This window comes from Bidens hawaiensis, unplaced genomic scaffold (genome assembly GCF_021521415.1).
Source record: "Bidens hawaiensis isolate Kalapana, Puna unplaced genomic scaffold, B.hawaiensis_p1.1 tig00018570_1, whole genome shotgun sequence".
Classification (NCBI taxonomy): Eukaryota; Viridiplantae; Streptophyta; class Magnoliopsida; order Asterales; family Asteraceae; genus Bidens; species Bidens hawaiensis.
In genome coordinates, this window is record NW_027492812.1 from 93685 (window position 1) to 115491 (window position 21807).

Genomic DNA, 21807 nt, shown 5'->3' on the forward strand with positions numbered 1-21807 from the left:
GGTGCTCAAGTGATGGTGGTTGGTTGGTAGCGAGTCAGTTGGTGGTGGTGATAGTGTTCCCGGCAAAAAAATTGACTTTTCCTGCGACCTGCAACTAACTACGACTACGGTAGCACCTGTTAGTCAAGGACTATTAGGAAATAATATAGTTAATTCGTTAGTTGGTACTAGCGTTATCGAAAAAAAGATAGTTGCTAATAATAAAAACCGATAATACCACTTCGTTATCGAACCGACTGAAACAAAACACCACATGACCGCAATCACTTTCAAACACAACTGTCTGTCAGTACTCGTGCTCATCACCATCATCAAACAGGCAAACAAACGGACCTCAAAATCCACGAGCATTTATCTTATTCTTCAAACCCATCGCCAAATGTACTTACAACGGTGTCTTCTTATTCTTCAAGTCATCTGTTTACTTCCATCGTTATCTGCTGCAGTTTGCGAATACAGCATCACCGATCATAACAAGCTCTACAACTACGATTTAGCAGCTTCTTCTACACAGTTCCCCCATGGCGTTCTTAGCGAAGACGGGTAAGCTTAATACTCGTAATGTGAATATGCGATTGGTTAACTTTTGATGATTTTATTTGGTGGCGTAATAATCGGGCTGGTTTTATTTTTGTTAAAATTGGGACTTGCAGCAGCTTATTATTATTATTATTATTATTTAGGTCAAATTGATGTTTTAAAATTAAAATTAATTGTTTAATTGTCAATGGGCATGTCTGGGATTGAGTTTAATTGGGAACACTGCCCCGGGGCGTCATTGTCGCGCGTGGGGGGTAGTGGTGGTGTTGCGCTTTCCACATAGCGCCGGAAGGGGAAGGAGGAGGAATCTGATTGGTTGCTTTATTATTATTTTTTCTTTTTCAATATAAAAAATAACAATAAAATAATAATGATGAAATGATTTGAAGGGGCTCCATCAACTATATCCCTTTTAGTCATAAAGCCCTTACGGTGATGTGGCGCCACGTGGGCGTAACGTCTCTATAGGGGCTCCATCCACTACCGCGGTCTTATTGGTTTTTTTCTAAAAGCTATTTTGAAAAGTGGCTTTTTGAAAACAGCTTTTTAACGATTTCAAAAAGCTAAAATAAAACTTACTTTTATGTTTGCCAAATAATTTGTTAACATATTAAAAGCATGTTTGGGATTAAGTTTGGAAAATGCTTATTGGCTTATTGGTGTTTTTAAAAAGCCAATAAGTTAAAATATGTTTGGCAATCACAAAAATCTTTGTTATTTTAGCTTTTTGAAAGGGTTAAAAAGCAGTTTTCCAAAAGCCCAAATCCTGGCTTTTTAAAAAAGCCAATAAGTCAATAAGCATTTTTCAAACTCAATCCCAAGCATGCTTTAACTTTTTGAAAAAGTCAAGAAGTCAATAATAAGTTGTTTTCAAACTCAATCCCAAACATGCTCTAATTATTTATCTTTATTATTAATTGTCATTGCTTCTTCAATTCAAGTCAATTTTATCAAGTAGAAGGAATTATGTAAGCAATTTGTCCACTAATTGCATATACAATTATACGGCTCGTTTTGACTTACTTACAAGAGCTCGAGCCCGGCTTATTTCGTGCTATTTTTCTAAAGCTCGAGCTCGGCTAGTGAATCATTTTATCAAGCTCAGGCTGGGCTTGTGTATTATTTATTATTAGTTAATGCATGTATGTTTTTAGTTATATTTATATATTTTCAGAGGAACTTTAAGAGAGCAAGAGCTCTGCTGGAGCTCGTGTAGTACCATAATTGAGCCATACCTCGGCTGTGAAATGTGAAATTAATACATGGAAGTCTAATATAAGCAAAATTTGAAAATACACAAGGCTTGTTAAAGCTCAATGATCCTAAACGAGCTTCCTATACAAGGGTTGAACTTGGGCTCGATAACTAAACAAGCTATATTTGAGGCTCAAGCTTGGGTCAAGCTCCAAAAAGCTCGGCTCGTTTTGAGCTTTTTATAGATCCAATCTTGAGTAGCCTGCGAACAGCTTGGCTCGCTTGCACGCCTAATAATTAGAAGGAATTATTGTAATGTTTAGTTGTCCCTTTAAGCCTTTTAGGTTGTACATATAGGCTATTTGTATATTGAGCTATATATATTATATAAAGCTTATTAATATCTAACTTGTGGATGATGCTAGAAACCTATCATAAATATAAAAGAATTTATACATACCTTGCGTGGCGTACAAAATACAGCGTGCTTTTGCGCCTTGGCTCGGGATTTTATAGCTTTGGTACGCCTTCTAACCATGTATTTATTTAATAAATTGGAGCAGATATTACAAGGTTTCATCTAATGGGACAGTGGTGTGGTTTCAGGTTGGCTCTACCAGGTTACATCTATTATTGTTTTAGTATTTTTTTTTAAATCTTTTGTCACATTTATAAATAGCAGCAAGCTTATATTTAACCACGGTTTCACGAGATTCGTTTTGCTTAAAGTTGACTTTCTATCTTCTTTTGTGTGGACCAGCTCTGCGAGTCAATGATTTTTAACCATGACCCGCCTAAATGCTTTGATTGTTCGGTAAGTTTTGTACTTTCTAATTATGCAAGTTAATATGTATTCTCATGATGATTTGCTATTTTAAACTTTACAGGAATGTGGTGGATCAGCTCGGTGTGGCATGGGCTGCAGTGCGCTTATGTCAAATAACATAAACGGTATATTCTTTATAATACTTTTTTATACACACAGTATAATACGTATATAAGTTGTATGATTTCAAATACAGGATATCCGTTATGTACTACTATTGGACGCGCTTCAACCATCACAACCGAGCTTATTGGTAACATGCAATATTTTACAAAAAGTGTTCATATCTTTTATGTTTGTTAGATATAATAATGTTACTATTCTTGGTTCTGATATTGCAGATAAAAAAAGTCCCCGTATGGGTCTTATTGTTAAAATGTGGCACAATGGTGTAGTAAATTGTTCACTTTCTGTCTCGGTTTTATGCGATTCAAAGCAAGTTCAAGTGAGACGATGTTCATTTGTCCTTTATTGTTATTGTTATTGTTATTGCGCAGAAGCTTATTTTTCATGTTACTAATCAGCAGTTTAATGTCTTTTGCAGGGTCCAACAATATTAGAGAAAGTTGGCCTTTGTGATTATGTGAGTCAATGAATCATGATGTCAATTACTTAAAATTAGTTCCGTGATGAACGTGTCCCAACAAACTATGGAATTAAATACGCAAATGTTTTTAATCACACAGGCTACTCAATTGAGGCATCCATCCGGTTGTGCCAACATCGTATCATCAAATAACAACGGCTTGGGTTGGTTTGGTACCCTTCTAATCATGTAAGGCGCTAAGGCCTCCCCCCCCCCTCCCTTATTTTTTTTACCTATTAATTTGTCTTAAATCTGTTACTTGTTCAGAGTTTTGGTTCTCTTTGGAGGTTATCTAATAGCCGGAGCTGCTTATCGCTATTTCTATCTTCACATTCGTGGTATAGATGTAAGTTTCCCCATGCGCTTATCATTTATTATGCAGTTCTCTCTCTCGCGCGTGTGCGGGGAGAGGTTCATTATCGAAAACTAAACTACTTTGTTCATAGGTTTTTTAAACTAATGGTTCATATTTTTAAAAACTTTTACTTTCAAATGTCTATCAGTCTATGTTATATAGTTAAAAAAAATCATTAAACTAATTTGTTCATAGGTTTTTTCTTTCACTTTTAAACGTCTACCTATACATGCATAGGAATTATAAATAAACGAACTTTGTTTAATGTTTTTTAGAATGTTAAAAGAGATGAAAAAACATTGCATTCTAATCATTTTCTCTTTAAAGTTAAAAAAAAAATAAATCATTTATTTCATTCTCGTAAAAAGTTGTCTTATGCGTAGATATCTCCCCTATATATGTATGCACAATTTTATGTATATATATATGTGTGTGTGCGCGCGCGCGTATCTGATTGCATGTGTATTATATACGTGTATCTATTTAGTTATATGCATATGTATGTAATTATGTACTATTATTGTTTGGCTTTTATTAACCTTTGTATATATCTCCTTCAGATTATACCTAACTTGGAATTTTGGGCCAGCTTGCCTCATAGAGCAAAGGTGTTACACCATATTTTTGTAACTTTTTGTAAGTTATTTAGAAAATAAGATATAAATTGTTTGATATCTAATTTTGGTGGTTGATTTTGCAGAGTGCATTTATGTCTTTGGTTAGAAGATTTAGAGGACAGTCACATAGCTCATATTCTTCTATGAATTTCTGAGTTATTCATGAGTATTATTTGTACTTTATCATAACTGTAATCTTGATTTATATTTGAGTTGTACAATGCGGATTTTATGTTATATCTATCTTCTTTTGATGTCAGTTCATCTGCTTTTTGATAAAATTTTTTATAATTTTATTGTTAGTGAAACCTTTTGTAGTTTATTTAATCTATTATGTTTTGCTATTATAGTTTTACCCACTATTTCATGTTAACTGTAGTTTAATTCTATATTTTTTAGTATTTTTTACGGTTGTTGCTTTGTTTTAATTATCATAGCTACATTTGTGTTATCCGATATACTATATCCCTTGCGGGTAGAGAAAGGCTTGTCCAAACCGCACCATCTCTAGACCATGCAAATTATGATTGAGATTTTATCAGGTATGTTTGTTTGTTTGTTTACATGTACTATCGTCGATCATCTAAAACCATCATCGTCAACTGCCCTAAGCAATCTTTTGTGTTCCACATATCCTGTGTTGTTCATGAATTTCAAGCAACCAAGTAGCTAGTTGCATTTAAATATATGTACGCTCTATTATTTGTACAGTCTGGGATCCCTTATATGTCTTGAGTTCCTAGTGCATCCATGTTGAGTGCCAAAAAAATTTAAAAAGTATATATATAATATATATAATATAAAAACCCTTTCATACCAAAAAAGCGAACTAAAAGATTTTTAAAAATATAAAATGCTTTTACCAAATACTGCTTTGATTCCAAAAGGAAAAAAAATAAAGAGAAAAAATAAAAAAATCTGTATAAATATTATAAAAAAAAATACTTGATAGCTAAAAACAAAAAATAAACTTTATAAAAATACGGACTTGATTCTTAAAAACAAGATTAAAATAAGAAAACTTAAAACATATTTATAAACTTTAATATTTAAGTAATTAAAAATAAACTTTAAGATGATGTGATAAGTATATTGACCAAAAAACAAGAAAAACATTTTATTTGAAAAATGAAACAAAAACGTTAAGTTCAGAACATTAATTCGTACCTCCATGAATGGGATATGGCAACCGATATCCATATCCACTTGTTCTCACTTATGACTTATCAACCGATGTCCATTATCCATTTGACCTTAACTCGTTCCAAACTATTCATTCAAGTGAATATCCATTAGTTCATTGCACAACCAATTTTTATGTTAAGAAAAAAAATCCTACTATGCATACATATTTTGTTATGATGTACTACAAATCCAATTCAACACTAAATATATTCCAACTTCCAAAACCACATAACAACTAGTTTTATACCCGTCAGGTGGACGGGAATTATAAGCTTATAATAACATGACTAATTTTCTTTACATTGCAAACAAAAATATATTTGTTTAAGATAGGATCAAAGTACAGCTCATTTTAACTTATGAGTAAAAAATAATCAACTACGCTAAAAGAAACAACAAGACATATGGACTCATAAATGCAATATATATTTTATGATGAAAATAAAACAGAGTGAACAAAGGAAAAATTTATGATTTATGAATGAAATTTGGCATAAGTAACATATAAAATAACTCAATTAAGACATATAAACCCTGCAACTAAATCTTTTTTTCATCAAATAATCATATATTCCTTTGAACAGTCATTTAATAAATGAACATATTGGATTACTATAAAGCAATACCTCCACTCTTCCATTTAATATTTATTATATGTACTGAATACAAAAATAAGTATCAAACAACACATGTTGACAACTTGAATTCATATTTCCAAACACCATTTCAACATATGTAATCTGAATTCCTTTGGATCTTGAAACAACCGGATCTGATATATCTTTTTAAGATGATCAAGTAACCATGGATCTATGTCATAGAAACATGAATTTTGTAGCAGAATGTACCAGCATTCGTAAACACTTCGGCGTGAATATCAAGTAAACACTTCGCCAACCAGATTTAGAGGTAATTGAGTTGGGCCATAACTTAACTTTCAAAGCACAAATATATTAAATACTGCAAGCTACTAAAAATAAATATGTAAACTCATCCAAACCAAATTACAAATATAGTCAAACTGTAAAACATCATATATAATTCCAAAGTCAAACTATTTGATTACAATAACTTTATAAACAATCAAAGAATCAAACATAAACAACTCCAAATGACCATTTTCTAAACAAATTTCTATCTGTAACCAGGGGCGGACCCACATAGTGTGGATCGGGGTCCCGGGACACCAATGTTTTTTAAAAATTTATTAGAAGCGGTATATTAAATTTTTTGAGGACCCCATAAGATTTAATACTTGGAACCCATACTATTAATGTTGATGTGGTCTGGTGGAAAGTCCCTTGTTTTATCTTTGAAAGGTCATGGGTTCAAGTCTTACAAGGCTCAGTTTTTGGTTTTTAGTGTTAATCAATCATTTGATTGCTAATGTTGCAATGATAACTTTGGAAACATTCAAACACCTCTAAAATACATATCATTGTTTTCAACTTTATGCATGGTTTTCTTTAGAAACATTCAAACACTTTAAAATATCAGTTTTATTTTTCACTAGTTTAAGTTAATGGTTTTCAACACATGCTTATGAAAGGGTGGATCTAGGTTCTATCTCAAAAATGTTTAAGAAAGGGAAAACAAAGTGTTTATGTGTCAACCCGACCCATTTTGACCCGTTCAGGTAGTGATGATTGAAAAGAAAGTTTTATTATGATATTGTTTTTTATTATGTTCTTCGCCTCGACCCGACCTGAACAACGACCGACCCGAAAAATTTGAACACCGAAAATATGGGACCCCATTGGCAAAAAATCCTGGGTCCGCCACTGTCTGTAACAAATGAATAAAAGAATAATAATCATCTAGTAACATATTTTTACCTCCTACAAAGAATAATTACTAACTGTATACCATCATGCCTCCTCCTGCTACTGCTGCTGATGCGACCCCGAACTCCTCGCGACATCTGGGACCAACGCCGACACGGTATAAAGCGGTTCACCCGACCACGTTAAAGTGATCCCCGCAGTTGCCCCACCATCAAACCGCCTCCTTTCCACTTTAAACGAACCCGGGCCATACGAACGCTGGTACATTCTGATTATCATTTCGCTCTGAACAAACTTTCAACAATTGGCACAAGTCATCATTAGCAGCAGCTGTGAATATCAAGCAAACACTTCACCAACCAGGTTTAGTGGTTCCAACTTGTGAGTTTATCATCTGTTTGGAAAACATCATCTTGCTTTAATAAATCCAATTCTATTCTATGGTCAAAAGCCAAAAGACGTTAGAATCAAGAAGGCATACCTGAACAATGCAATCAACACTTAATCTTCTGCTTGATTCACTCCGGCTATTCCTCATAAGCACAACAAACGGTTTCAAGATGTCCTTTGGAATATGAAAAATACCATTCTGCAAGCTCCAAGTATTTCATGTGAAGTTGTCTTAGAGAATCTAGAGCACACATTACTATTTTCTCTTCATGATGGCTCCCAGCTGATAGAAAATAGTTTGCAAGAACATACCATATTCTAGCCTATGCCTGCAAAGTTTTATGCATACTTTAATCAATTAAAAGTATAAGATATTGTCACTAAGCATAGTTGTCTGGATTATGTGATTACCAGGCAGCCCCGTGTTTGTAGTAGACAGATTTAAAATTGACAGAGTTGAATCAATATCTAGAGAACTTATATTATCAAGTGCTGACTGAATTTAACCTAATCGTGTATTATGAGTTGATAGAAAATGATTAAGCCACTTCCTTATGATGATGAGTCTCAGCCACTATACCTGCAATCATAGATAGTATTACACATCACAAATCAGATGTGGGGATTTACAAATCAAAACTTACTCAAATCATCTCTAATGGTGGATATGTTTCAATTATTCAAATCAAAGATGCAGGAATTTTGAATACCTTTAGAAGAGTATCGATGTTAAAGCTGTACAAATTGGCAATTGAAGGCACCGCTTGTTTATTTATGGTGTTGGTGGCGGTTTGCTACCGAGGAAAGTGGTTTACGGCAGTTTGCAGAGAAGGTGAGAGAGTGCATAACCTCCACAAACTGCTGCTTCCAGAACATTTTTTTTGGGGTTTAAACGGTCTAGATCGAAAGTTGATGACTTTGAACGATTGTGATCAATCCAATTTTCAGTTTTCATAACGTGGAACAATATATTATATAATATTACCAGGGTTGGTACTAAAGATTTAAGTGTTTCAGCCGAGTCGAATGGAAAAAGCCTTTCGGCCATAACAAGTAACAAATTATATGATCTAATATTTTAAACAAAGATTAACGCTATAACAATAAACATAACAAAAATATAATATATTAACAAAACACCGAATACAAAGCTAAAGTAGAAATAACAAATTATGGCTAAATTGAGCGCATCAAGAAATTAGAAAAGGTAAAAAATAAAACATACCTTGGTGATCAATGGTGGCCTATTGGTGGAATCGACGATGGCTAATGGTGGTGGACTAGGTGGTCGATTATTCGGCAGTTGACCATTCGACTCTTCTCCTGTTCGTCGCTACTTTGTTTACTTTTATATATATATATATATATATATATATATATATATGTTTTATTTTTACTTTAATTTGGGCACGATAACTCAACAGTTATAGTTGGATCTTGAATTATGGATAAAAATATTTTGGGACAACAGTTATAAGTTTTGAAACTTTTAATAGGATTCAATAATTTTTAAGGTTTCGTAACCTTTAAAAGATCACAACTCTTCTCTATATATTCAAGGCCATCAATTACTTAATCTTGGTAGTACTCACAAATGTTCTGTATGACTATACAACTAAGGTTTCAAGTTCTCCATAACTGTTTAGATCACTCCCATGTTCTTTATTATCAAGTTTGAGATTTAATGTTCAAATTCTCATCGGTCACCGTTAAGTATGAGTATCGTTTGTATTTTGGATACCCATTGAAGACTTGAAGTATTACTGAACTCTTAAAATAGGAAGCGTCGAAACAAAGAAATGCATTCCCTCATTGCACGCAAAACATACATTATTAACTAAACGAGAAATTAAACGGTTCATAATTAACGCAAACAAATACATTCTTGAGTTTCATTGATTTGAGTTGTAGAAGCAGTAAGCCAAACATGAATACCTTCCAAAGCGACAGGAAACCCAATCTTGGGTGTCTTCTTCTCTTCACAAATCGATTGATTTATTATGTTATTGTGTTATAGGAATATTCAACTCTCTCACGAAAAAAAAATTCGTTTTCTTTTGCTATATATAAAATAGAAAAATCTTTAATCTTTATATTTGTATCTAACTCGTCTCATTATTTTTAATATAAATCCAGCTTTATCTTTATTTACGGGAAAAATGTTGGTTTAGCATCAACAGTTAAAAGACTTTCAGTTAATCCTTTTTGGTCTTCCCGAACATGCCTTTTATCTGGTATTTATCTGGTAGGTAATATCGATGAAGCTACGGCAAAGAATAAGAATTGACCTTAAATCTCTTTGTATAGACCCCTAATCGAATTGATTTGAGATTCAGGAGTCCACGGAGTATAAATACTTAAAATTCAAGTGATAGTTTTTCTTTTCCAAACCTAGAGTTAAAACATAAAATATCCAAAGTGGAGCATTTAACCTAAATCATAAACACTTGATCAACAAAAAAGTAACCACAAACTGAAAGATTTTGATGATCTTATTTACATTTTTTGATACAAAAGATGTATAATACAATACACAAATACAAACTTTAAAGTATCAAATGACAAAAAAGAAAGAACACTTACTATTCAAATGATAATATAACAAGGTGCTTATTTCCACTTTCAACCAAAGTTATCCATAACTCCATCTATAAACTTAGATGCTCAACTTAACGTCCGAATCAAGAGGAAAAAACTAAAATTTTAGTGTCCCAAGAAAAAAACTAAAATCTTAGCTCCAAGTTCTGAATTCAGAAGAAAAAAACATCCGGAAATTTAGTGTCTCACTTGCAAAGCGAACACCGTTTTCATCAATAGATGGTCGAAAATCACGTTATTTCTGCCCGTCTACCAAATCAGCCCCCAAATTGAAACCCTAGATCATCCAACCCAAAGTTACAATCTTCGGGTCGACCCGGCAAATCATCCCCCAAATTGAAACCCTAGATCATCCAACCCAAAGTTACAATCTTCGGGTCGACCCGGCATCAGAAAGTCAAACCCGTGATTACCCTAGATCATCCAACCCAAAGTTACAATCTTCGGGTCGACCCGGCATTAGAAAGTCAAACCCGTAATCACCCTCAAACCCATAACCGTGTTGACTATTCGGCTCCAGCCAAAGACTATCGTCGAGTTTTTGGAACTCGACGTGATCCACCTCGGGCTGACCCGGGTTGAGAAAACCCGGCCCATAACCAGACCCACAAGTATCTTGTTGCCGCTCATACTCATGGTCTATGTTATGTGACCCGACCTGATCTGTCCCGATTCCTGGATCCCTTTGACCCATCATTTCAAGAAGCTCTTCCATATCAAACATATCATTATGAAACTTAAACTCGTTTTGTTCATCATCTTCAACCGGTTCGTCTTTAACTTCTTGTTTGACCATGGTCAACGGTGTACTATTCGATTCGCCTTCACCTTCATCCTGTTTAACCCGCTTATAATCCTCCCGTTTAAAGTCCACCGAATGACTACAAGTAGTCGTCGAGTCACAACTCGACGCACCATTAGACACCACCGAACCACAATTCGGCAAATTCAACCTCGCACACGACCCATACATAACCCGGGCAGCTTCATCATACGCCAAGGCAGCTTCCACGGCCGACCCAAACGTCCCGAGCCATAACCTCCTTCCCCTATTCGGTTCTCGAATCTCGGCCACCCATTTACCCCATGTCCTTTGTCTCACACCTCTAAACTTGCACCTCGAGTTTTCGGGTCCGCCCTTACCTTTCATACAACCTTTTTTTGAACCCTTGGCGGGAACTTTGCGTACCGGTTTCGCCTTCTCGTCTAAGGCATCGATTTTATTGTTGTACTCCTTCCATTTCGCGAGGGTTTCCACTACGCATTTAGGTCCGTCACGTCGGGTTCGTGTTCGCTTCTTTCTAGAGGAATCATTTGAAGAAGAAACTGTGTTTGATTGTGTATTTGAAAGACTCATTTCTGTATTACTGTAGGCAAAACAAAGAACATCAATCAAACGGAAGTAATATGTAAGGATAGATATAGTCATAATTAACGTGAACTTTAAGGTTCTCAAATCTCTGACGTGCATAACACGAAGCAACCAGAGCGTTTACTAAACAAAGACCGATCTACTAGGCTTGCTTGGGGCCGAAGCAATAGACTATTTTGGTACGCTAATATTAGGAGGAAAAAAAAAAGAAAGGCTAAAAATTTGGAACCAAAGTTTATTTGCTCCCATTGTTGTTTATCTCGAAACTTGGGTTGTGTATGTACGGTTCAGTTTGGTAAAAAAACTGAAACTTTTTTGTCAAAAAAATGTATGATTTCGATTTTTTGACATAAGTTATTAGGTTTTTTTTTTTGTTTCACCAATTAAGCTTGAAAATTTATGGTCAAAAGAACAAAATAAAAATAGCCCCAAATACGAATTTGGATCCTAATCATTTTATTATTTAGAAACTAAATATTATAATTTGAGCTAAAATTTTTGGCCAATAGAAAATGAAAAGTAGCCCAAAATACCAAATTTAACTAATATTTTAATTTGAGCTAAAAATTTTGGCCAACAGAAAATGAAAGGTAGCCCAAAATACCAAATTTGGATATAAATCATGTTGTTAATTAAATTAATTACTAATTGATTATTATAAATTAAACTAAAAAATTTTGTTACGTATGCACTAAGTTCTTATTTAAAAGAAAAATCTTCTTATTTAAAAGAAAAATCTATAAATTCGACTCGGTTCATTTCATTTTTTTCAGTTTTTATGCCATGTAAAACTATTAAAAACCATGTAAAACTTAAACATAATCAATTTTTATAAAAACATAAAACTAAACTGTCAATTTTTGTTTCCATTCAGTTTTACCGATTTGTTTTCGATTCAGTGATCTTCTATTAAAATGTGAAGATTTAGATAGAAGTGAACAGCAATCATAGCTTAAGCATGAATCATCCAAATAATCAAACATGAGACTTCAAAAATCATATTGCAGGTGAAACTGAAATTAAACTTGATACATACCGATTGATAAACATGTTGCACGAATCAAAAACTCTTCAATTCCGTCTGTACAAATCTGTAAAAACTTGTCTTTATCCGTACAGATTTTGGGCTAATGGATAAGTAGAATCTTCGCGGTTTTTCTGTTGGATTCAGCAACAACGTCACAAGCAAAAGCAAATAAAACGATGTGAGTCCAACTTGATGGGGATATATACATATATAGCCTTGTCTAGACTTATCTAAATTAATTAATTAATATTTGATATTATTACAATTTATGTTTTTTAATGATTAAATATCCGGACAGTAATGAGGATGACGTGTTCCATGATTTGATCGATCCGTGGCTTGTTGGGGTACGGGAAGTTTGACACGTGGCGGGTGATGGAGTTTGGATTGCGGCTGGTTTCTAGTAACCTCGTTTCTTGCTGGCGAAGAGATAGTTTGCTTAGGTACCAAATCTTTATGGAAATGGCACCAACTTTTCTCGTAACGGCAGTCCTCATCTATAGAGACCTCATCGTACTTTATTTACTCCGTAATTTGTAATTTATTTCAACGAATTTATTGTTAAAAACAATTTTGTAGCAAAATAAAAACCATGTAGTTTAAATTAAGCATGTACTGTTTTGAGTTTAGATTTAAAATGTATCACTAGATTTAAACGAAAGAGACTCTAAATAGCTCATGGCTTGAAGTTTGTTTAAAGCTTGAAAAAAAGTCATTCAAAATTAACTTGGTTTGTAAACAAGCTGGAGTGACGAACCCGAGCCGATGTTAACTCCAACTTTGGATTTTCATCAACTTATAACTTATAAACTTTTTAAAAAGTAGATAAAATGTATAAGGTGTTTGCAAACCACAAGACCTTATGAATTTTAACTTATGGAGAAGGCAAAATAAAGGAGTTTTGAAAAGTTAGGAATCTGTAACTTATTAACTTAATGGGTTTGATGCTCGATTACACTCCTTATAAAAAAGAGTGTCATTTTTAGTCATTTTGGTTTTCTCTAACACATAAGTTAATCCAAACAATTTTTTGAAAACTTCTTTTAAAAAAACCATAAGCCAATAAGTCTTTTTTCACTTAAATAATCAGTCCCAAACACACCCTCTGAAATTTTATAGCTTAAGTAAAAGACATTTTAATCTTTTGAGTCCAACTCTATATCATTAGTATGTCCAATTAATATCATGGCTTTTCGTTCTTCTAAAATCTAAATACTAACGAGCTTGAGATTGAGCTTGCCCTTGCGATGCTCGATTTGGCTCGTAAATAATCCTATATAAATCCTTTATATGTTAATACGTATAAATGGAACTTGGGGTATTGGATTTTAATAATTCTAACTAAAGATAATTGGCCTATAATAATCCCAACTAGGTTTATCGTCAACAGCGGTTTCAAATTTTAAAAAATTGGCTCTTAGTGGATCTCCATTAAAAAATAACTTAACAACGTTAACTTTTTTCTGAATTTTTAGGGCTTTTAATCAGAATGATGATACGAGTCAATTAATGTAAAACTTAGACTGTAACGATGCTTCAAACGACTTAATTTTTGTTAATTGGAAGTTCAAACACCCGCATTGAAGCACTAATCAATCCGTTTGGAGCATCGTTTCGAGCTAGGTTTACATCAATCGACTCGTATCGTCCTTCCGATCAAATGCCATAAAAAATCGATTTGAAATTAGGAAAAAGTTTAAGACTACTAATTTTTAGCGGGGAGACATCGAGAACAACTTTTTTTAAATTTAGGGCCACTAGTGACGGTAAACTCAGTTGGGATTATTGTCAACTAATTGTTTTTGGCTGAGATTGGAGGTGGGCAAATAAACCGGTATCAAACCGAAACCGAACCGGTTTGAAACCGATAATGTAAAAACCGGTTTGGAACCGATTGAAACCGTAGGTTCAGAATCGGTTTGTAGTTTTCTTCACCAAAACTGGTTCCAAATAGGTTAACCGAACCGAAATCAGTCAAAACCCGAACCAAAACGATCGTAAACCGGTTTTGACTTTTATTGATCAACCCGAATTTAACCTAAACCGATTTTGAGTTTTAAACCAGTTCGTGCACCTCAAGAGATTATTAATATCTATTATCCGATAAAACTTTATTTATAGAAATATAATAAAAAAAAGGGACAATAAAATAGGCCCTCGTGTCAATAGTATAAAGGTTATGTTCCCGCTGCCGGTTACCGGAAAACCTTATCTCTCACCCTTTCACGGGCTAACGGTTCACTCTCGTCCGAAAACAAAAGCAGCCATACTCGTACGTCCGTGCTGCAAAAATAAAAAATAAGAGCATGTTTGGGATTGAGTTTGAAAAATGCTTATTAACTTATTTGAAAAATGTTTTCAAACCCAACCCTCTGGGTTTTTAATCATCAATTTGTCTGATAAAAATTTATACGAACAATATCGGTTATTAAGTTTGATCAAAATTTCAAAGTTTGGATTATTTTTAAAGCATTAAAAAAAATACTCGTATTGTTATGGAGCCCATGCTCGAGCCTTGTATGGGAAGCTCGTTTAGAACGTGATATGTGTAGTTTTAAGTTTTATGTTTTCTGGACTTCTATATATTAATTTCACACCGCACACCAGAGTTCGAGCCGAACTTAGGTTTGTTTAAGATTTTTCTCAAAAAATATAAAAAATAATTAAATTGAATATAAGTTAAGTAATTAATATTGACGAGCTGATCCCGAGCTTGAAAAAGCAACTCACGAGCCGCGCTTGAGCTTTAAACAAGAGCTCCAAACGAGCAGCGCTCGAGCTCTCGAAAGTCGAAATTTTTGATGGATAGATTAGATAGATGATGCAATTGGGAACAAATAATGATCATATAGACCCTTAGAAACAAAGAAACTAATAAAAATTTGTATAAATTTGAGTATCAGATTACAAATTGGAATAGGGAAAAAATGATACATCCACAAATTGGGGAAAGAACAACATTAAAATTCAATAATATTAAACAACTAGATTGCTGTTATGATGATTTTGTATTTGTTTTTGGTGTCTCAACTGTCAACAAACTGGCAAGTCTTTGGGTGGTTGCTCTAGTGTCTCCATAAGTCCAATCCTGTTATCGACTACAAACACCATAGCTAGACCCCAACCGATGTGCACGTCTAAGTGACAGTGCATAATCCATGTACCTGAAAACATAATATTAAGCATTTTAGTAACATTTCTTGAACATTTAAGCTGTTTGAGCATGTAAATATGTTTGTTAATTTGAAGGGGTGTGCGTGAAATAAAAAAAAATCGATCCTTAATAAAAAAGGCGACATAACTGAGCCCAATGCAGAACCGATGGTTTGGTTTTTCAAAGACCGATTTTTTTGGTTCGGTTTTGGTTTTGCATGTACCTGAAATACCGAGCAAGTAAAAACTGACTTTTGCTATTGATTTATGGATTATATGTGGCGCCGACAAATTTTAGACCCGACTGTCTAATAATCAGTTAATCATTAACTAACAAAAAAACATAGGTCCAAAGTTTCATTTTTTTCAGCCCAAATGGCAAAACCGAACCGAACCCACTATAAAAACCAAAAAATCAAACCCGAACGGCTTTCAAAAATTCCTTTTTCCAAAACCGACCCAAATCAACCCATGCATGCCCAAATTAATTTACCTGGATTGTCTGCAACGAATCTGATAACGGCCCACCCGTTGACAGGTAAACTAACTGTATTTCTTAGAGGCGGGTCGATAAGGTTGAACTTAGAAGTATCAGTTTTCGGGTTAAAGTTCCCGAACCCTTCTGCGACAACATAGAAATCGTATCCATGAAGATGTATTGGGTGGTTTTCACTTGTGAAAATACTTGTTCCTTGCAACACCACTTGCACCTTATCCCCATATTTCAGCCTATAAACCTTGGTCCCGCGTGTCGGTTGCCATAGGGCCCGACTCACATTACCCGTGTAGTCGAAGGTAACCGGAGGGTTAGCTGGAAAATCGGTTGTGAAAACCCGGGAATCCCATGGTGGTGTGCTTGCAGCAGTGAGAAGTTGGACGGTAGCACAAAAGACACATTGTTCATGCTCGCAGTGAAGCGGGTCCCATTTGGTGCTTGACATGTGCTCGCCTTGGCTTTTGGGGGGCACTTGTTGATACCAAGGCCCGCGGTGATGAAAAGATTCTCATCGACTGTTTTAGGAACCAGGGTTTTGCCCTGGCTCCTAAAACTGGTGGTGTAGGCGGTAGCGGTATTGGTGTCGTTATAACGTGGTAGGACAGGCATAATTGGTTTAGACGAAACTCCCTTAGCGGTCATGTATTTCAAAATGGCTGTAGTGGTGGTGTTGTCGAACGGTGCGCCTTGTGCACTTGCATACGCACGTGCTGCCATATAATATCGGCCCGGTGTTTGATCACCTTTTATTAATACATCTGTGGTTTGTCCTGGCCCGAGCATTAAAACCGAGGTTGTGAAGGGTTTCACATACGAAGCATCGGCTCCCACGACGGTTAAGTTGTGGTTAGCGATTTTGAAAAACAGCTGCTGGTTTAACGCAGCGTTAATCACCCGAACAAGGTTTGTTTCTCCTGAGCTTATCGGAACTGTTATAGTATCTATGTTCAAAAAACAATGTGTCATTAGTTTTTGCTAATAATATTATGTTTTGTTTATAACATTGTTGAAACTTGAAACAAACCTTTGCTTGAGCAGTTATAAAGATCACCAGGTTGACCGTTGATGGTAAACGCATCAGAAACATTTGGAGCGCCACCGGTTCTTCTCGCTTCGTTAATAACATCAATCGGGTTCGCGTCCCACCATTCACCTATTAATGACAACATTATTAACTTAAGCTAAAGTTAATTTTTTTTATTTATGTTTTCCTTTCTAATTGTATTTAGAGTAAACTGTGGTTTTCGTTCTGTGGTTTGTTCAAATATGCGGTTTTCATTCAATAGTTTCAAATTTGCGATTTTCGTCCTTGTGGTTTCATTTCACTTGCAATAAAACCCAAGCCCACCAATCCCGTCAAGTCTGGTTGTTGAACCCATCACGTGAGGGGCAGTTTTGTCCTTTTTTCCCCCAAATAAACCCCACTCCTAATTCGCAAAGCCTTCTCATGTGAGGGGCTGGGGTGTATTTGGGAAAAAAGGACAAAACTGCCCCTCACGTGAAGGGCACGCTGAGGGGTTTAACGATCACACTTAACGAGATTAGTGAATTCGGGTTTAGTTGCAAGTAAAATGAAATCACATGGATGAAAATCGCAAATTTGAAACTATTGGACTAAAACCGCATATTTTGACAAACCACAGGGACAAAAACCGCAGTTCACTCTTGTATTTATAGTTATGTACCGAGCATAATGACCGACTCGCGATTTGGCTTAGGGAACGGGTAAGAATCTCCTTGTTTCGGGTGAAATAATAATAGAACCATAAACCGTTGCTCTAAGCCATGAGCTATGTGCATGCCACCACAGTGTTCCTTCTTGACCCGAGATTGTAAACCGATACGTGTAACTTTGTCCCGGTCTAATGGGACATTGAGTGATGAACTCGGGTCCATCGGCCCATGCAGTTCTAATCTGTCTAACACCATGCCTGAAAATTTCAAAATTAATAATATTTAGTGAACATATGTAAGTTATATGTAATATTATTTTAGATAAGAGTTTTGATATACCAGTGAATGGTGACATTGTATTTAGCTTTGTTGACAACCTTTATCACTAAAGTATCACCATTGTTAACTTCCAAAGTGGGGCCTGGAAACTGCCCGTTAACCGTAATAGAATTATGGGTCTTGCACAATCGGGTCACTTTCGTCGCTTGAACCTATTTTCATTTCAAACAATTAGTCTCAAGAAAAACATATAAAAGTTAAAACAAGTTATGGACACATACAGTGAACCCATGGAAGTGAGTTTTAGCATTTGTGAATGATGCTAAACTTGAAAAGATGAGAAGGAAGCTTAAGAACAAGTGGCTAACAATGCCGGTTAGTCGAGCCATGGGTTCGATCGGTTTGAGTCGTGGTTGGGTTTGTAGATGAGTTTGTTGTGAGAGTTAACATGGGCTATGGTTGGTTTATATAGTGAAGGGATATGGGGTTGTTTGGAGGTAGGCAAAGTAGGTTATGGGATTAAGAGATACAAGTACTTAGGGGGTGTTTGGTAGAGAGATTTGAGGGTGGAGAATTAGGTTTCTCTTGTTTGGGAGAATTCGGCGGAGAATTGGGCGGAGAATTGGTTTTCTCTGAGAATTGGGTGTAGGCAAAAAGTAGAGAAATCCAATTCTCTCCATTTGGAAGAGAAATGGAATTCTCTCTGCTTCTAAATCGCGTCACTGCTCTACTCCGTTCGCGTATGATGATGATGATGCTCCGACCGGCGATGGTGATGATGATGCCGACGTCCGGCACGGCGGCCGACGCCGCAGCCACGTTCGTTCGCGTCTCAGAGCCAAAACGAAACCCTAAATCGCGAGGCGGTGTTGCGAGGCGGAACCCTAAATCGCGGTGTTGATGTTGCGCGGCGATGATGATGACGCTCTACTCCGTTCGCGGTGTTGCGACGCGTCTCTGAGCCACCATTTCTCCACCATGATGATGCCGAGGCGGAACCCTAATCACGTCTCTGCTCCCGTTTCTCCACCCATTTCTCTATTGTACCAAACAAAGGAAATGATTGTCAATTCTCCACCCATTTCTATTTCTCTCCAATTCCATTTCTCTCCCATTTCTATTTCCATTTCTTCCCATTCTTTTTCTCTGTACCAAACACCCCCTTAGATTACATTAGCAAGTTGGTGCACCAATGACTTTTAATCAATACTTGATTCACAAGTCAATATCTTTTGTTTTACAAGCTAGAAATTCAGCATGATTATAATTTTAACTGCAACAAGTTGACCAATTACCAAATTCACTATATATTTAATATTTTATATATTTATGTGGTGTGTGCATTTGTATACCTCAATAAATACTTAACCGCCTAATTAAAATCTTAAATTTTTATATTATTTGTCTCATAATTAAGGTAATGTTTCGTTAATGGGAAAACACTATAGAATGGTAATCAAATTTTAAGTTTGTTTCAATTAAATCATTCATATTTTCTTTTGTTCCAATTAATTTACGAGGTATCTATTGTTTTTAACATAGAAGATGTAAACATGTCGACCCACTAACACGTTTATGACTTGTTTGACCCATTTTTTACTGTTCACATCTACCCGATTAATACGTTTACAACTTGATTATTATCAGCTGACAGATATGCAACATTTAGATAAATGGGTTAAATGGATCATGCTCGGGTAGTCGGGTTACACGAATTTAAATGCACTGGTTAGGGTTGGTATTTTTGAAACATAAAAACATGGCCCGTTATTCAACCCATTAACCTGACACTATGGCTTGTGCTCATTATCACATTGTTATTATTATTATTATTATTATTATTATTATTATGTCACCCTTTAAATGATTTTACTCGCTTGAATTTAAATAACAATAATTTTAAGTTTTAACACCATTTATTTTAATATTATTTATTCGTTATAACCTCTCCATCAAAATGATAATAACATTAAGTTTGATTAGTAAAAAGAAATTGTTGATTGGGGAGTTCAATGAGATTGTGTCATATTGTCAAAAAGTCGTTAACCAATTAGGTGAGAATATTGTTGGATTGTTTCAACTACAATTAGTTATGAATGTTCCTAAGTGACAATGATAGTTAGTTATTAGTATCACCGTAAGGGTGAGGAAGATAAGGGCCATATCCGTAAAACCGATTACCTAACCATGTATTAGACCTAGATTCAAATCGATTCAAGGGTTTGAAAATAAGCTGCAAACCAAACGGGTATCGGGTCGGGTCCTAGTTAATTTTAGACGGTTCGTATCCTAATACAATCCTTTTTAAATTTTGAATATAGGATAATTTTAGGATTCGATCACCTTCTAATTGTATTTCTGTTGTGATATTATTATTATTATTATTATCATATAATTAGTATAAGATTTGGTTCCAAAATAAACAAATCCTAAACCTAATTTGATTCATCATCATCTTCATAAATACTCTTAACATTAACAACCATATCAATATTCATCACAAACTCGGAACTGTATTGTCAATCATGATCAACCATCAATCGTAAGTTCTTATTAATCGTATTAACTGTTAATGATCTTTTGTTAATTATAACTAGTTATTTATTCACAAACTGTTACTTGATCCATTGATTAACACAAGCTGGTGGTTATTTACATAAACTTGTTAATGATCATAAACTGTTAATGAATAATGATCAATTGATCATGTAACTATTCTTAAACTTTATATTATTTTATGTTAGCAACTATGTTAAGTATCTAAATATTAATCTCCTACAATAACAACAAAAAGTTCCATAAAATTATATGATATTATCAGTCATTGCATAAAATCCTGGTTAAGTGTTGAAAACATGAATATTTATTCATTTTTTTTTCGTTTCATGTGATTATTGATCCACAAAAATCATACATCCAAATTTTCATGATATGTCTTGTTATCGAAACGTTAATGAACTTGTATTTGTGTTGTGATGTACACAGAATGGACCAACAGTCTATTTCGCACGACGGCAATGAACAAACACAAACCGTTAATGAGACAAGCCAGGAAAGAAAAGGTGAAACCGAAAAGGAGGAAGGATCCATAGTTTGTTTCGAGCGATGACAATGAAGAAACACAAACCATTGATGAGACACAAGCTGGAAAACAAACAAAAAACGAAGCATCCTCATTAAGCAAGCATGTTAACAATTGTAAAGAGAATCCGGCAAATGCGGAAAAATCAACTGAGCTTGGTCTTAAACAAGAATGAAGATGGCCAAGGTACGTTGAAAGCGTGGAAGTTTGATCCTGGTAATATTAGGAAGTTATTAATTAAGATGATTACAGTAGATGAGCTTCCTTTTTCGTTTGTAGAACGGGAAGAGTTTAGGGAGTTTATGGAACCCTTATGCTCTAATTTTAAGGTCACTTCCCGATTTATAACGGCCCTTGATACATTAGATTATTTTTTGGATACAAAAAATTAACATGATTTTTTCGTTAATTAACCAACGAGTTTTGTTTACAACAAACATGTGGATATCAATCCAACATGTCAATTATATGTGCTTAACTACACATTTTATCGTTAATAACTGATAATACCTTAATAGAATAATAAGTTTTAAACAAATACTTTACCATAAGTGTGAAGATATCACGGGGGCGAAATTCAACAAGATACTCTTGAATCGCCCCCGCGATATCTTCACCCTTATGACAAAGTATTTGTTTAAAACTTATT

The 21807-nt window shown here is 34.8% G+C and overlaps 2 protein-coding genes and 1 pseudogene across 3 annotated transcripts; 1 reads left to right on the plus strand and 2 right to left on the minus strand.

Moving 5' to 3' along the window:
- The first annotated feature begins 369 nt into the window (after positions 1-369).
- On the plus strand, positions 370-4347 carry LOC143556413 (uncharacterized). The gene is made up of 11 exons (XM_077045738.1): positions 370-543; positions 2298-2340; positions 2495-2548; positions 2622-2718; positions 2757-2813; positions 2902-3005; positions 3105-3143; positions 3247-3335; positions 3414-3492; positions 4062-4109; positions 4202-4347. The coding sequence occupies exons 1-11, from the start codon at positions 380-382 to the stop codon at positions 4271-4273; spliced, it is 846 nt and encodes a 281-aa protein (XP_076901853.1). The 5' UTR covers positions 370-379; the 3' UTR covers positions 4274-4347.
- Positions 4348-10484: 6137 nt separating this feature from the next.
- Positions 10485-12696, minus strand: LOC143556398 (uncharacterized). The gene is made up of 2 exons (XM_077045728.1): positions 12484-12696; positions 10485-11442 (listed from the first exon to the last, which is right to left on the minus strand). The coding sequence occupies exons 1-2, from the start codon at positions 12495-12497 to the stop codon at positions 10485-10487; spliced, it is 972 nt and encodes a 323-aa protein (XP_076901843.1). The 5' UTR covers positions 12498-12696.
- Positions 12697-15422: 2726 nt separating this feature from the next.
- LOC143556400 (laccase-12-like) lies at positions 15423-18607 on the minus strand (annotated as a pseudogene). The gene is made up of 6 exons (XR_013139372.1): positions 18358-18607; positions 18137-18288; positions 17809-18054; positions 17148-17276; positions 16121-17064; positions 15423-15638 (listed from the first exon to the last, which is right to left on the minus strand). The product of XR_013139372.1 is annotated as a laccase-12-like (transcript).
- Positions 18608-21807: the final 3200 nt, after the last annotated feature.